Source organism: Euleptes europaea, chromosome 11 (assembly GCF_029931775.1).
Source record: "Euleptes europaea isolate rEulEur1 chromosome 11, rEulEur1.hap1, whole genome shotgun sequence".
Classification (NCBI taxonomy): domain Eukaryota; kingdom Metazoa; phylum Chordata; class Lepidosauria; order Squamata; family Sphaerodactylidae; genus Euleptes; species Euleptes europaea.
In genome coordinates, this window is record NC_079322.1 from 20,949,350 (window position 1) to 20,964,295 (window position 14,946).

General features: G+C 44.3%; 1 protein-coding gene across 1 annotated transcript in view; it reads left to right on the plus strand.

Annotated features, from left to right (window-relative positions):
- The window catches only part of VPS41 (VPS41 subunit of HOPS complex), a 180,497-nt gene that overhangs the window by 109,071 nt on the left and 56,480 nt on the right, over positions 1 to 14,946 (plus strand). The window contains exons 11-13 of the mRNA XM_056857621.1: positions 9,062 to 9,159; positions 13,077 to 13,206; positions 14,827 to 14,942. Of these exons, the coding sequence (XP_056713599.1) occupies positions 9,062 to 9,159; positions 13,077 to 13,206; positions 14,827 to 14,942 (344 nt within the window). The remainder of the gene's footprint in view (positions 1 to 9,061; positions 9,160 to 13,076; positions 13,207 to 14,826; positions 14,943 to 14,946) is intronic.

Consider the following 14,946-nt stretch of genomic DNA (forward strand, 5'->3'; position numbering starts at 1 on the left):
TCGGGGCAGAGACTGCTCTCTCTTGCAAATGATAGCTTCCCACCACTGTTACAACTTCTGTCAGAAAATGGTTGTGCTCATGTGGTTTGCTTGCCGAGTGAATAAAGCTGGGGCAGAGGAGAGCAACGAGGATGATCAGGGGCTTGGAGAAAAGGCTGAGGGAGTTGGCAATGTTTAGTCTGGAGAAGTGGAGGTTGAGGGGGGACATGATTGCTCTCTTTAAGCATTTGAAGGGCTATCACTTAGAGGAGGGCAGGGAGCTATTCCTCTTGGCAGCAGAGGATAGGACTTGGAATAACGTTTTTAAATTGTGGGCGGAAAGGTATCGGCTGGATATAGGGGGGAATTTTTTACAATAAGAGTTGTTTGACAGTGGGATCAGCATCCTAGGGAGGTGGTGAGCTGGACAAGCACTTTTCAGGGATGCTCTAGGCCTATCCTGCATTAAGCAGGGGGTTGGACTAAATGGCCTGTATGGCCCCTTCCAACTCTATGATTCTAGGATTCTGTGAATCTGATTCAGGTACAGGTTCTGTCACCGCAGATAGATGACAGATGCTTTTTGACTCTGGTTTTTTTTTTTTTTTTTTTTGACGTTTCAGTGGAGCGGCAGAGCAGGGAAGGGAAGGAGAGCTCCGTTGTCATAAATCTGCCCAGGCACATATTGCAAGGGTGGAGTATTTGTGGAGACAGATTCTTTATCTTTCCTCTCCCGGCCTACTGGCCTTCCCTACATATTTAAGGAACAGTGCTTTATCTCACTTTAGCTGCTAACAATCTGTTTGAGGCTTTCCCATTCTGGTTTCAGGTCACAGCACTCTGGTTCTGCTGAAGCTGTGAACATTGCTTTTTTCAAAATTCGGGTTGGATGGAGCTGAGGGAGGTTGTCATTTTCCCATGTCTTAATAATGATCGCCATTCATGTGGATAATACTTCGCAGCCATTTTGCTTTAAAATCTTGTGTTGGGGAGGGGCCATGGCTCAGTGGTAGAGCCATCTGCTTAGCATGCAGAAGGTCCCAGGTTCGATCCCGGGCATCTCCAGTTCAAGGGACCAGGCAAGTAGGTGATGTGAATGTCCTCAGCCTGAGACCCTGGAGAGCCACTGCTGGTTTGAGTACCCAATACTGACATTGATGGACCAAGGGTCTGATTCAGTAGAAGGCAGCTTCATGTGTTGACACAGCGCTCAAATCATGATGTCCTTTAATGAAACCCACAATTCCCACCTCCTGACTTCCATTTTAGCCCCTCCCATTGCTGCTCATAATCTACACCTCCAACTCTGTTTCTGTAGAGTGCTGCTAAGGGGAAAAGGTAGGGAGGCATTCCTAGAGTGTCGCTAACAGAACAAGCATATTCAGCACTGCTTATGATTCTACTAGGTTTGGGAAGAAGTCACTTCTGAAGAAGTAAAATAACTACATTGAGGCTATCATACTTTGGTAACATTATGAAAAGTCAAGAGTCACTGGAAAAGAAGAGGAGGAGGAAGAGGAGTTGGTTTTTATATGCCAACTTTCTCTACTGCTTCAGGAAGAGTCAAACTGGCTTACAATTACCTTCCCTTCCCCTCCCCACAATAGACAACCTGTGAAATAGGTGGGGCTGAGAGAGTGTGACTAGCCCAAGGTCACCCAGCTGGCTTCATGTGGAGGAGTGGGGAAACAAATTCAGTTCACCAGATTAGCCTCCGCCACTCATGTGGAGAAGTGGGGAATCAAACCTGGTTCTCTGGATCAGAGTCCTCCGCTCCAAACCACCTCTCTTAACCACTACACCATGCTGGCAATAATGCTAGGAAATGTTGAAGTTCATAGAAAAGAGGAAGACCCAACATGAGATGGATTAACTGTGGTGCCCACCATGCCATGTCAGAATTCCAAATGTGCCCACAGGCTGAAAAGGTTAGGGACCCCGATCTACTTAAATCATAAGACACAGCCCAATTATCAGTTGGAATTTTTAAATTATTGACTACAGTATACCCATGAAATACACCATGTGCTTGTTGAGAACCTGCCATATTGTTGGGGTGGGGTGAGCTTTGGACTTACTTTTTCCCACCCTGCCTGTTGTGTAAGATGCTTACATTCATACCCATACAAGATAGCAATGCACAATCACTGTGTAACAAAGAAGCACATGTAAATTAATTAACTTGACAATTTAACAAGCTTTTTACTTTAAGCTATACTATCCACAAAAATGATGAATGTAACATCCACATTAATAGTTGTGTATTCCAAAAATCCAGAGTAACAACTACAAAGTATCGTGTAAACTTAACAGTCTTATCCAGTATGATATAGCTGTACATAACTGTTATGATTATCATTGTTCAAAATAATATGACTTATAAATAACACATCATATACATACAAATATATGATGTGTTGTTTATAACCCATATTATTTTGAATTTTGAGAATCATAACAGTTATGCGCAGCCGTATCATACTGGATAAGACTGTTAAGTTTACTCAGGATTTTTGGAATACACAACTATTAATGTGGATGTTACATTCATCATTTTTGTGAATAGCGTAGCTTAAAATAAAAAGCTTGTTAAATTGGCAAGTTAATTTATTTACATGTGCTTCTTTATTACACAGTGATTGTGCATTGTTATCTCGTATGGTTTTCTCCTACCGTGCAACTTCCTTTGTATGTCAGCTACATTCACACCCAAGCAGGCCCTGCTGATGCGATCTGTCCATCGTTTCATAGCCTCAGACAGATCATTTGAGCTGGTCCTTTTGGTGTACAGATGCATCCGCGCATGTTCATGCAACATGTCCTGTGGGTGAAGAAGTCTGCTAGTGGGTCCAAGGCTTGCTCCCATCTCCTTCCTCCTGGGGCTGTGTAAGAACCAGCTAGAGGATACTCTGCTCTCACATGCTTAGGCTTGATTCCTATGCACAGCTACCCTTGAGGTGGGCTGCCTGAACTGTAATTGCAGGAATGGTTTTCATCACCATTTGGCTGTCCAGGTGGGCAGCTCGGTATAAGCATTGCCCAGAAGTCCAAAGCAGTGGTTGTAGACATGAAATTGCCATTGGTTTATCGAGGTCAGTCTTACTTGCTCTGATGAGCAGCAGCTCTCTAGGACAGGGGTGGGGAACCTTTTTCCTGCCAAGGGCCATTTGCACATTTATAACATCATTCGGGGGCCATACCAGGTGTAGATCTCCTGGTGGGGGTGGGGGAGAGGCTAGGGTTGCCAGGTCTCCAGCCACCACCTGTGTTGCAGTGATTTAATGCCTGTGACAGTACAGAACATTATCCAGGTGAACTTAAAATAGAGCATCACTGTCACTGTTATAAAATTGTAGCCTGGAGGGGCTGTATGAAATTGTAGCCCTGAATGGCTGTTTGAAACTGTAGCCCTGAGTGGCTGTATGTATTTGTATTTGATTTGTTTCTTTCATTGCCCAGTGTGGTACATTTTGCCTTAAAGCCCTGCAAGGCATCCTTACGTGTGGTGTAACACGCTTTCTCTTAACAGTATTTTTCTGTTTTGTTAGTTTGCTTTATGAAAGAAATAACACTTTTCCAATACTAGCTTAGGCTTATTTGCTTTCTTTATGTTATTGTTGAGCCTCGTGCTGCCTCCATCTCCAACCACCTGGAGCTTGGCAACCCTAAGAGAGGCTATGCAGAGGAGGGAGGGAGGCTTCCCCCACACACACACACCTTCCTGGCTCCCCCCCCCCACTCCTCCACACTCACACACACTCACCGGGCCGCACAAGTGCTTGCGCGGCCCGGCAATCGGGGGAAGCCTTTCCGGCTTCCCCGCACACACACGCACAATGACAATGGCGGTGGCTTCCGCGGGAGAGCCCGCGGGCCACACCAAATGATGTTGCAGGCCTTAAATGGCTCGCGGGCCAGAGGTTCCCCACCCCTGCTCTAGGATCTCAAGTGAAGTCTCTTTATCTGCTATCTGACCCTTTTAACCAGAGATGTTAGGGATTGAACCTGGGCCCTTCTGCTCTTCCACTGAGCCACAGCTCCATCAGGGAGGGGTTGTGTCTCAATGCCAGAGCATCTGCTTGACATGCAGAAGGTCTCAGATTCAATCCCTGGCATCTCCAGCTAAATACCGGGTTGTAGATCTTAAGGACCTCAGTTTGAGACCCTGGAGAGCTGTTGCCACTCTGAGCGGACAATACTGACTTAGATGGACCAATGGTCTGATTTAGTATAAGGCAGAAGTTTATGCTCATCTATGGCTCAAGGGACTTGCATGACTCTTCCAGAGTAAGGGAGCAATCCTAAGCAGGTCTACTCAGATGTAAGTCCCATGTTAATTCCTGGAGGTTACTCCCAGGGAAGTGTCCTTAGGACTCTAGTCTCCCCACCCCCAATCAAGTCACATGAAGATGAATCAGACCCTCGGTCCATCAAAGTCAGTATTGTTTACTCAGACCAGCAGCGGCTCTCCAAGGTCTCAGGCTGAGGTCTTTCACATCACCTACTTGCCTAGTCCCTTTAACTGGAAATGCTGGGGATTGAACCTGGGATCTTCTGCATGCCAAGCAGATGCTCTACCACTGAGCCATGGCCCCTCCCCAAGCATCTGACTTATGGCGACCTCTGGTGGGGTTTTCAAGGTAAGAGGTGTTCAGAGGTGGTTTGCTATTGCCTGCCTCAGCGTCACACCCTTGGTATTCCTTGGAGGTCTCCCATTCAACTGCTTGCCAGGATCGACCCTGCTTAGCTTCTGAGATCTGACGAGATCAGGCTAGCCTGGGCTATCCAGGTCAGGACTGCAGTCTATGGGATGCTTCAATGTTTTTAGGAAAGCCCAGTTCCTGCGTGGCCACTGTGTTTCAAAATGCATGATGAGCACAAAGAAGAAGAGTTGGTTTTTTATGCCGACTTTCTCTACCACTTAAGGGAGAATCAAACCAGCTTACAGTCACCTTCCCTTCCCCTCCCCACAATAGACACCCTGTGAGGTAGGTGGGGCTGAGAGAGTGTGACTAGCCCAAGGTCACCCAGCTGGTTTCATGTGTAGGAGTGGGGAAACAAATCCAGTTCACCAGATTAGCCTCCGCTGCTCATGTGGAGGAGTGGGGTGTCAGGCATGGCCTGAGAGAGGAATGTTGTGGTTTCTCCAGGTGCTGGCCAAGGCCAGCTCTAGCCCTGCAAACAACGTGTTTAGACTGAACTCTGTGGGAATGCCGGTAGAAGCCTACCCCCCTGACAGCTCCTGGGAGGGGGGTTGCCATGGCATCCAGATCTACCCCGATTTGCCCTATGCTCTTCCATATATGCCCTGTATTGTGCTATTAGTTTTCATTAGTGTCCATTTGATTCTTAGCTTCTGTTAACCTGTGGATTTTCCAATAAATCAACTTTCTTTGGACTGCTTGTCTGTGGATGTCTGCTTATGGGATTATCATGGGACTAGAGCTTACATGGGGAATCAAACCCAGTTCTCCAGATCATACTCCACCGCTCCAAACCACCGCTCTTAACCACTACACCACACTAACAAGAGATTGGCTGTGAATCATCTGGTGAACTAAAAATTGCGGGGGAGGGTCTTGTTTGTTTTCCTTTCCCCTTCCAAATAATATACCTGGAAGACAGCTTTAATGTCTTCCGTATGTGCCCTGAAAGCCTGGGTGTACAAACTGCACAGAGGGAGTGAATTAAGAGGAAGGTTTTACCATGAATTACTCCTACATTCCACCTCTTATGCGGGAGATTTGATTCTGTGGATTCTCTCGATTATGTGAGTTTGCAGCTGAAGGAGAACTGCCACTCATTTCCGGGTATCTGAATGAATGGTTCCTATTGGATTCCTGGCTATCCAGTCTTTGTGTGTGTGTGTGTGTGTGTGTGTGTGTGTGTGTGTGTGTTAAGTGCTGTCAAGTCGCTTCCGACTCATGGCGACCCTATGAATGAAAGTCCTCCAAAATGTCCTATCTTTGACTGCCTTGCTGAGATCTTGCAAATTGAGGGCTGTGGCTTCCTTTATTGAGTCTATCCATCTCTTGTTGGGTCTTCCTCTTTTCTTACTGCCTTCAACTTTTCCTAGCATCATTGTTTTTTCAGTGATTCTTGCTTCTCATAATGTGACCAAAATACGATAGCCTCAATTTAGTCATTTTAGCTCCTAGGGTCAGTTCAGGCTTGATTTGATCTATAACCCACTGATTTGTTTTTTTGGCACTCCACAGTATCCATAACACTCTCCTCCAATACCACATTTCAAAGGAATCTGCTTTCTTCCTATCAGTCTTCGTAGGGTATATCTTTTTTTTAAGGGCTTTGCTTATGACAGAAAGAGATGGATCTCCGAAGTCGACTCTGCTACCTCCCACAGAATATGACAGTCTGCCACAATAGCTAATAATTTGCACTTAAAGTTAACTGTTGCGCTTGAATTGTTGTGTCTGACGCAGCACAAGTCCTTACAGCGCTCCAACAGTATATTCTGTTTTGGTGTATAAGTGTGTTTTATGCCAGCTCGCTTCTCGGTGAGGGAAAAACACCCCGTACATTGGCCTTTTAAAGTTTTATTACCTCTAGAGCACAGTATTGTAAAGTATTGTTTCCTCTCCTTCTTGTTCTTTAGTGATGTTGTAGTACTTCTCCTAGAACAATAAGAACGTGGACGGTGCTGTTAGCCCTTTCTAAATCTAGCTGGCGCAGCAGGGAAAGAAAACCGTGTCCCTAAATATGCTTGTGTTGAGGCTAATGTTTAAATGTGCTTTCAGTGAGGATAAGAAGATAATTCTGGACTTGTTTTAAGGAAATGAAATCTGATCAGGTTTGACCTGTGAAAGTTGACACTTGGATACACATCTGGCTTTTTGTATCTTTCCCTTTCGGACCCCCCCTCCTGCCATTTCTTGCTTGCACAGTTCTTAATTTATGGGCCTAGAGGAGCCCTATTGAAAATGCCACTGTCTGGACAAAGATATTTGCTAGATCATATCGCCTCTCTCTTGTTGACTAGAGGGGACTCTCAGTTTGGAAGCTAGCTGTGCCTAAGTGTCCTTTGGGTACAATTGTGCTCAGGGGTCCCCAACATGGTGCTTGTGGGTGCTGTTTAGATTAGATTAGATTTATTAAATACAGTCATTGACCAGCATAACAATAAAAATGTAAAAAGGAGCAATTACAATAGTATACAGTCGTACAATAGTGCAATTCACGAGCTGTTTCACGTGTGTGTGTGTGTGTGTGTGTGTGTGTATGTGTGTGTGTTAAGTGCCGGCAAGTTGCTTCCGACTCATGGAGACCCTGTGAATCAAAGTCCTCTAAAATGTTCTGTCTTTGACAGCCTCACTCAGATCTTGCAAATTGAGGGCTGTGGCTTCCTTTATTGAGTCAATCCGTCTCTTGTTGGGTCTTGCTCTTTTCCTGCTGCCCTAAACTTTTTCTACCATGACTGTCTTTTCCAGTGACTCTTGTCACTGATTGATTGATTGATTGATTGACTCTTGTCTTCTCATATTGTGACCAAAATATGATAGCCTCAGTTTAGTCATTTTAGCTTCTAGGGTCAGTTCAGGCTTGATTTGATCTATAACCCACTGATTTGTTTTTTATTTAGCAGTCCACGGTATCCGTAACACTCTCCTCCAACACCACATTTCAAAGGAATCTACTTTCTTCCCATCAGCTTTCTTCAATGTCCAGCTTTCACACTCGTACATAGTAACAGGGAATAGGATGGCATGAATTAACTTAACCTTGGTGGCCAGTGACACATCCTTACGCTTCAGAATCTTTTCTAGCTCCTTCATGGCTGCCCTTCCCAGTCTCAATCTCCTTCTGATTTCTTGTTTTACATAGCAACAACAATCTCTGTATTCTGGTAGCAATATAACAAAACTTAGCCACTGTATGTGAGATGGTGGGATTCTTATCTTCAATGTAAAATTCACCATGAAGACACTATCATGACTAGAGTGGCTAGTGTATCCAGTGAACCTGGACAGCAGAGGCAAGATTAGGCGATTTCTGACATTCTGATACAGTTCTCAGTTTAGTAAAATATGAGCAGTTGACACGATCGCGTTGGCACTGCAGAAGCATAACCGTGCCTCCCTAGGCCAGCATTGGAATCTTCCACTAAGCAGGGCTGATGGGAAGGCATTAAACTGAGCTCTAGAGAAAGCCCATCGGTATGTAGAGAAGGTGACAGCTGCTAAATAGGGTGCAGCAGAGAAGTGGGTGCCGTGGCACCCGCTCACACCTTCCCAGTGCCCGTCAGGTGTTTTTAGAAAGTGAGGCCAAATGGGGCTTCTGATTGGCCTTTGGAGAATTGTTTAGCTGTGCAGATTTTTTTTTAAAATGTTGCGTTTGCAGCAGCTGCCACCACAGCACAAAGATCTTCACTGTGGCCATTTATGCAGGGTCAGTTTTGATGCTCGCTCAAAGCTTTTTTTTAAAATGACCTTTAAAATGCCTATTCACAGTCCCGACGCAAAAGGAGAAATTCCACCCCCCCCCCACTTTCCTGGTCCTTCGTTACTTCCATTAGCAACCGCCATTTGCATGCTCCCTTGAGGGGATTCTTTGAGGCAGGGGTGGAGCAAACACAAGAGGTCGCGTTAAAGGGGCTCTTAAGAAATGCGAAGCAGGTATGCGCCGGCTTCGCAGTCACTTCCTGAATGACTGTTCAGTGTGAAAAACTAAAAAAAATATGCGGGGCACTTCAGCCTGGAACGCGCTGCAAATTACCAAGCATTAAATGGCCTGTGTAACCGAAGATAAGATGCAGCAGTCGTTTTGTGGCTCCCTCTGCCTTTCGCAGCCACCCGCAGGCTCAAAAAAGTTGATCTAGCTCCACCGCAGTTGCTGCGTCTGCATGTGTTGGACTCAGTGATGCGCCTCCTCTTGGTAAAAAGAAATGAAGCCCGTTTAAAAAAATCACAAGACAATACCGGATATGCAATACCAGATATGCAGTTCCTCCTTTAGCAAGCTCCATGAATGATGCATTTTGATGAGTTGAGATATGAATGTTGAATTTGGTTGATAAGGCGTCTAGTGCTTTAAAGGTAATGCTTTTCTTCTCGTTGTGGTACAGTTTCCCAGTTCAACACCGAATTTCACATCAGCGGGGTCGCACCTCTCTGTGATCAGCTTGTTGTGCTTTCCTACGTAAAGGAAGTTTTGGAGAAAACGGTGAGTACTTTTCATATGTACAAGTAACAAAAAGCCAAGATTTAAAAAGCAACTAAAGCGCAGGTTGGATTATTGGTGAAAGTTTCATATGCAATTAGGTGATAATCTTCCTCACAGTTGTTTGGGAATCTGTGCCTGGGGGTCCCAAATGAAGTCCGGTCCTGCAGAAGTACGCAGGAGATTTTACCTTTTACCTTTTATCCCTTAGAAGCTCCTTGATCAATTGATCTTGAGCAGCATATATCTAGTGTTGGAGGGATATAAGGACTGAAACGAATCTTGCCACTGACAATGTAGCCTTGGGGTCCCTATCGCTTAGTAAAAAAGGCATTATGTCAGTCACAGAGGCATTGGATTTGTATATTAAAAGGGGGGAAATATAGTGCGATCGAAGTTCCTCGTAAAAGCGGCATTCCAAAAGGGCATGGGCTAATGAGTCAATAGAGCCAGAAGAGCAAGGGCAGATCCTGTCTTGAGTATGGTATATTCAGAATTCTGCCCTGCATTACCATAGAAGGGTTAGCATTCAATCTAGCCAAGCAAAAAGCTCTACAGAGACGAGGAGTTGTTAGATAATATGTATAGGCAGGCAGACCACGTGGAGGGGGTATTCCGAAGAACTGGGATGAACAGACACGACGAGCACGAAAAGTAGTGCTGTTATAATCAAGCTCTTTAATGCGCTTTTTAATTTTGGCAAAAGCTTCAGTTTTCCCAAGATCTGATAACATATCCTGCGAGAAGCCCAACAACGCCAGTTTCTCATCTAAGATTTTTTGCCATGAGGATTTAAAAGGGTCATGCTTCAGAGAAGCTAGGAACCCCTCAGTGCTAAAGCACAGTTTAAGGTGTAGTTTAAAGGCGGCCAACCACGCCCTAGCTTCAAGTGACATTTGGCCAAACTCGGAACGAAGAGTAACGCCAGCAACACATCGAGGGGCATTTAGAAGTTTTCGTAAGAACTGAAGCAGTGGACGATCTATAGATTCATTGACGACTGTAATCCAGATGGCAACACCAAAGAGGATAATTGGGGTAATTTTCAGGTTAAAAACCTGAATAGCCCCTGGAATATATTTGCCACCTTTGGTGTGAAAAAAATTGACAATAGCACTAACCCCAGGTTTAATTTTGTTGGACACTGCTTTTTGATGGGCATTCGCAGGAGATTTTAGATTACGGCTCATTTGGCGGAATGATCTCTGCACTGTGCAGGGATCCATCTGAATTCAAGAAGAAGAAGAAGAGATCTCTGCCGATTTTCTCTACCACTTAAGGAACAATCAAACTGGCTTACAATCATCTTCCCCTCCCCACTACATAGAATAGAATCATATAGTTGAAAGATACCAGCAGGGTCATCTAGTCCAACCCCCTGCACAATGCAGGAAATTCACAACTACCCTCCCACACACACACCCAGTGACCCCTACTCCATGCCCAGAAGATGACAACAGACATCCTGTGAGGTAGGTGAGGCTGAGAGAGTGTGACTAGCCCAGGGTCACCCAGCTGGCTTCATGTGGAGGAGTGGGGAAACAAATCCAGTTCACCAGATTAGCCTCCGCCACTCATGTGGAGGAGTGGGAAATCAAACCCGGTTCTCCAGATCAGAGTCCACCGCTCCAAACCACTGCTCTTAACCACTACACCATGCTGGCTCTCTCAATAACAGCTGTTTCTTTTCTGTGGCATAGTGTGGCGTAACTGGGACCAATAAGGAAGGTTTTAAGTGAAAATTAGGGGAATTTTCTAGAAAGGCATCCAAAGGACTGTTAGTTAGCCTGAACATCTAAAACAGAGGTGCAACTGATAGCTTACTGTTTCCTAGTAGTAAAACAAGGGAGGCCTAATATAGCCACCCTGATTGCTGTGTATTTACGTTTGGATATTTATACCCCATTTTTATCCCCGGCGGGGACCCACAATGGCTTACAGCTTCATTCCACACTCCTCCATTTTATCCTCTCAACAACCCTGTGAAGTGGTTTAGGCTGAGAGAGACCGGCCCAAGGTCACTGAGCAAGGAATTGGAAGCTAGCATGGTGTAGTGGTTAAGAGCGGTGGTTTGGAGCGGTGGACTCTGATCTGGAGAACCGGATTTGATTCCCCACTCCTCCACATGAGCGGTGGATGCTAATCTGGTGAACCGGGTTGGTTTCCCTACTCCTGCACATGAAGCCAACTGGGTGACCTTGGGCAAGTTACAGCTCTCTTAGAGCTCTCTCTGCCCCACCTACCTCACAGGGTGTCTGTTGTGGGGAGGGGAAGGAAAGGTGATCGTAAGCCGGTTTGATTCTTCCTTAAGTGGTTGAGAAAGTCAGCACATAAAAACCAACTCTTCTTCTTCGAATCTGGGACTCCCAGGTCTCATAACTGTGACGCTACACTGGCTTTTCAGTTTTAGCATTCACAGCGCAAACTCTTTGCGGTGTGGCTTGCAGCTTTATAAGAAAAAAAACAGCTACAGCTTCGTTTGAGTAAACAGGAGTCATTAGATTCCTTTTGGTTCATCCGTTGCTGTGATTGCGAGGAGGAATGAAACCTGGATGGAGGGTGGACACGTGGACAATTACAGATTGGTTCCGGAAATTGCAAGGGCCGCCGTAAGTGATGTGGCGAGAGCTGCTGTTTGGTTCTCCTGTCTTGATGATACCTGCCCAGCTAAGAGGCTGTATTGCACCACCGGCTCTTCCCCGGAATGAATCTGTTGTGTCTTCATGACGCATTCGTTCTACAACACAAAAATGAACGGCGGGGGGGAAGGAAGAAGAAGAGAAGCCCTTGAAGTTGCAGCGTTCAGAGTGGCAGATGCTCTTGATCATCTCCTTGATAGCCAACCAGCATTAGACAGTCCATCGCTATAGTAACCTTGAGCGACTGGGTGCACGCCGTTGCTAGGCAATGAAATGCCATTGGCTCAAGGTAACGCTAAAACCTATTGAAATCAATAGGGTCAGCTTCTAGCCCTCTTGCAGGACAGCCAGATTATTATTTTTTATTATTTTTAAGAAAGGAACAAAGGTGTTCTTGGCAGGCTTCTCCCAAGAGAGCTAATGCCACAGTTCCTCTCGGTGAGCGAGTCTGAGAAAAGATATCAAGCTGTCTGGCTAGGGAGGGGGATGAGCTGATATGTGTGTGGGGGGAGGAGGGGATAAGAGGTGATTAATAAATAGGATCATCTCTTTAAATATATGGTCTGTGTCTTGCATAAAATGCAAAATTTGCATGCTATGGTCCAAATAGTCATGGAGAACTTAAAAAAAGAAGAATTGGTTTTTATAACCCCACTTTTCGCTATCCTTAAGGAGTCTCAAAGCAGCTTACAATCACCTTCTCTTCCCTTCCCCTCCCCACAACAGACACCTTGTGAGGTAGATGGGGCTGAGAGAGTTCGGAGAGAACTGTGACAGGCCCAAGGTCACCCAGCAGGCTTCCTGTGGAGGAGCGGGGTATCAAATCCGGTTCTCCAGATTAGAGCCTGCCGCTCTTAACCACTACACCATGCTTTGCAAGCTGTAAATGCAGAGAGTGTATCTAAAACACATGGTAAGAATGCCCCAGTGGTAGCTGTGGCGGTGAAATCAAATTGCGTTTGAGATCCTGTATGAATTTGCATGGAAACCTGGTTCTGGAGGATGTTGTCAAAGTAGAGGCTTCGAATATCGTCCTGAACAGGTCTTCTCAAACCTGTTCAGTGGAGCTTACTCCCAGGAAAGGATGCTTAAGATTGTATTGTTAGTAGAATCACTTTTCACGGCAAGGCAGTTTCAATCTGGGTTCATCTGTTGCCTGATCGCACGGGAAAGTTCAATATCGAAAGTATATCATTCAAACCGGCTTCTTTTCAGACATCTTAGAAAACACAGTGCACGTTTTCATTCTGAATGTGGGTTTCTTCCCTCCCCCCGCCCCAGGAAACAGAGTACTGTGCCAGACCTCGGCTGGATATAATTCAGCCGTTTCCCGAGTCCTGTGAAGAAATTTCTTCGGATGCACTAACCGTTAGAGGCTACCAGGAAAACGAATGCCGAGACTATCGTTTGGGTGAGAAGTTTTCGGCAGCATTGCCATTTTCTTTTGTTTCATTTTACTTTGGCGGCCATTTTGCGCTAAGAGCTTACATTCAATGCTGGGTATATTATTTGTTTCAGAAACAAAAGAAGATGAGACTAGGGTGTTGTTCTGATGGACAATATCATGGTGTTATGCTAAAGTACTGTCATGCATGGTTTTCAAGAGCATTGATGTTACGGATACTTTTACTAGAATCTGCACAGAGCAACAATGCTCTGAAATTACTCCTGTGGATCTTCAGTACATTGAATTTCATTAAAGCAGATAGCACATTACATTAATGCAGATACTTAACTGTAGATAAGAAGCAGCGAGTGGGGTGTTTTTTTTTTTTTTGGCATAGTCCTATTGTTAACTGGTGGCAGGTAAGATTTTTGATTCTGTTTGGGAGGATTTTTATTATTATTTGTTTGTAATGCACATGGCATATTTTTAAAGTATTGAGGTTACAGCATTAATTTTCTTAAGTTGAAAATGCATGTTTTCAACAGAAGAGCTAGCACGTCAGCATTTGATCCCTATGATTCTGATATGCTGCAAAACTTTGAATAAGAGTGGGAATCCTGTGTCAATTTGCAGTCCTCTTTCCTGACTTCTCATTTTGGAAAAAATATAGATCAGGTACAGCTATCTATCTATCTATCTATCTATCTATCTATCTATCTATCTATCTATCTATCTATCTATCTATCTATCTATCTATCTATCTCCATCCATCATCTATCTATCTATCTATCTATCTATCTATCTATCTATCTATCTATCTATCTATCTATCTATATCTATCTATATCTATCTATATCTATCTATCTATCTATCTATCTATCTCCATCTATCTATCTCCATCTATCTATCTATCTATCTATCTATCTATCTATCTATCTATCTATCTATCTATCTATCTATCTATCTATCTATCCATCCTTCCATCCTTCCATCCTTCCATCTATCTTTCCATCTATCCATCTATCTTTCAATCTATCTAGCTTACCTAGCTAGCTAGCTAGCTTATCTATCTATCTATCTGTCTGTCTGTCTGTCTGTCTGTTTATATTCTGCTCTGTCCCAGCCAGGGCCAGGCTCAGAGTGGCTCACATCATTAAAACCCCATTACATCCCCATTATATTGCAGTTTTAACGGAGAGACAGGCACACAGAAGGAGAGAAGCTATTTAAACCTTTCCCCTTTGTCCAGTTTTACTGCTGAAATTCTCCACATCTATGCTGATTTTCCCCCAACTGAAAACATTTGTCAGCCTTACAGTACAATCCTAAGAAGTGTTACTCCAGTCTAAGCCTTGACTTTGACTGGAGTAACTCTGCATAGGATTGCACTGTTAGTACTTTAAATCTGTATATTTTTATTAGAAGTCTTCCTGATAAAGCAAACAAAAAATAAATAAATAAATGGAATAATCACGACAGAGTTTCTTGCATAGTTATGCATATAAACCAATAAACATGAATATTAAAGTACTGGTAAGTCAAGCACACAAAAATACAGCATTGAACCAAAATTAAACAAGAAAAAAAACCTTTAAAGCACCAGTTCTGATTTTAAAGGATCCATTGTTCCTGTATCTTTTGCAGAATATTCAGAAGGCGAATCGCTTTTTTACATCATCAGCCCGAGAGATGTCGTTGTGGCCAAAGAACGAGATCAAGATGACCATATTGAGTGGCTCCTAGAGAAGAAGAAATATGAAGTAA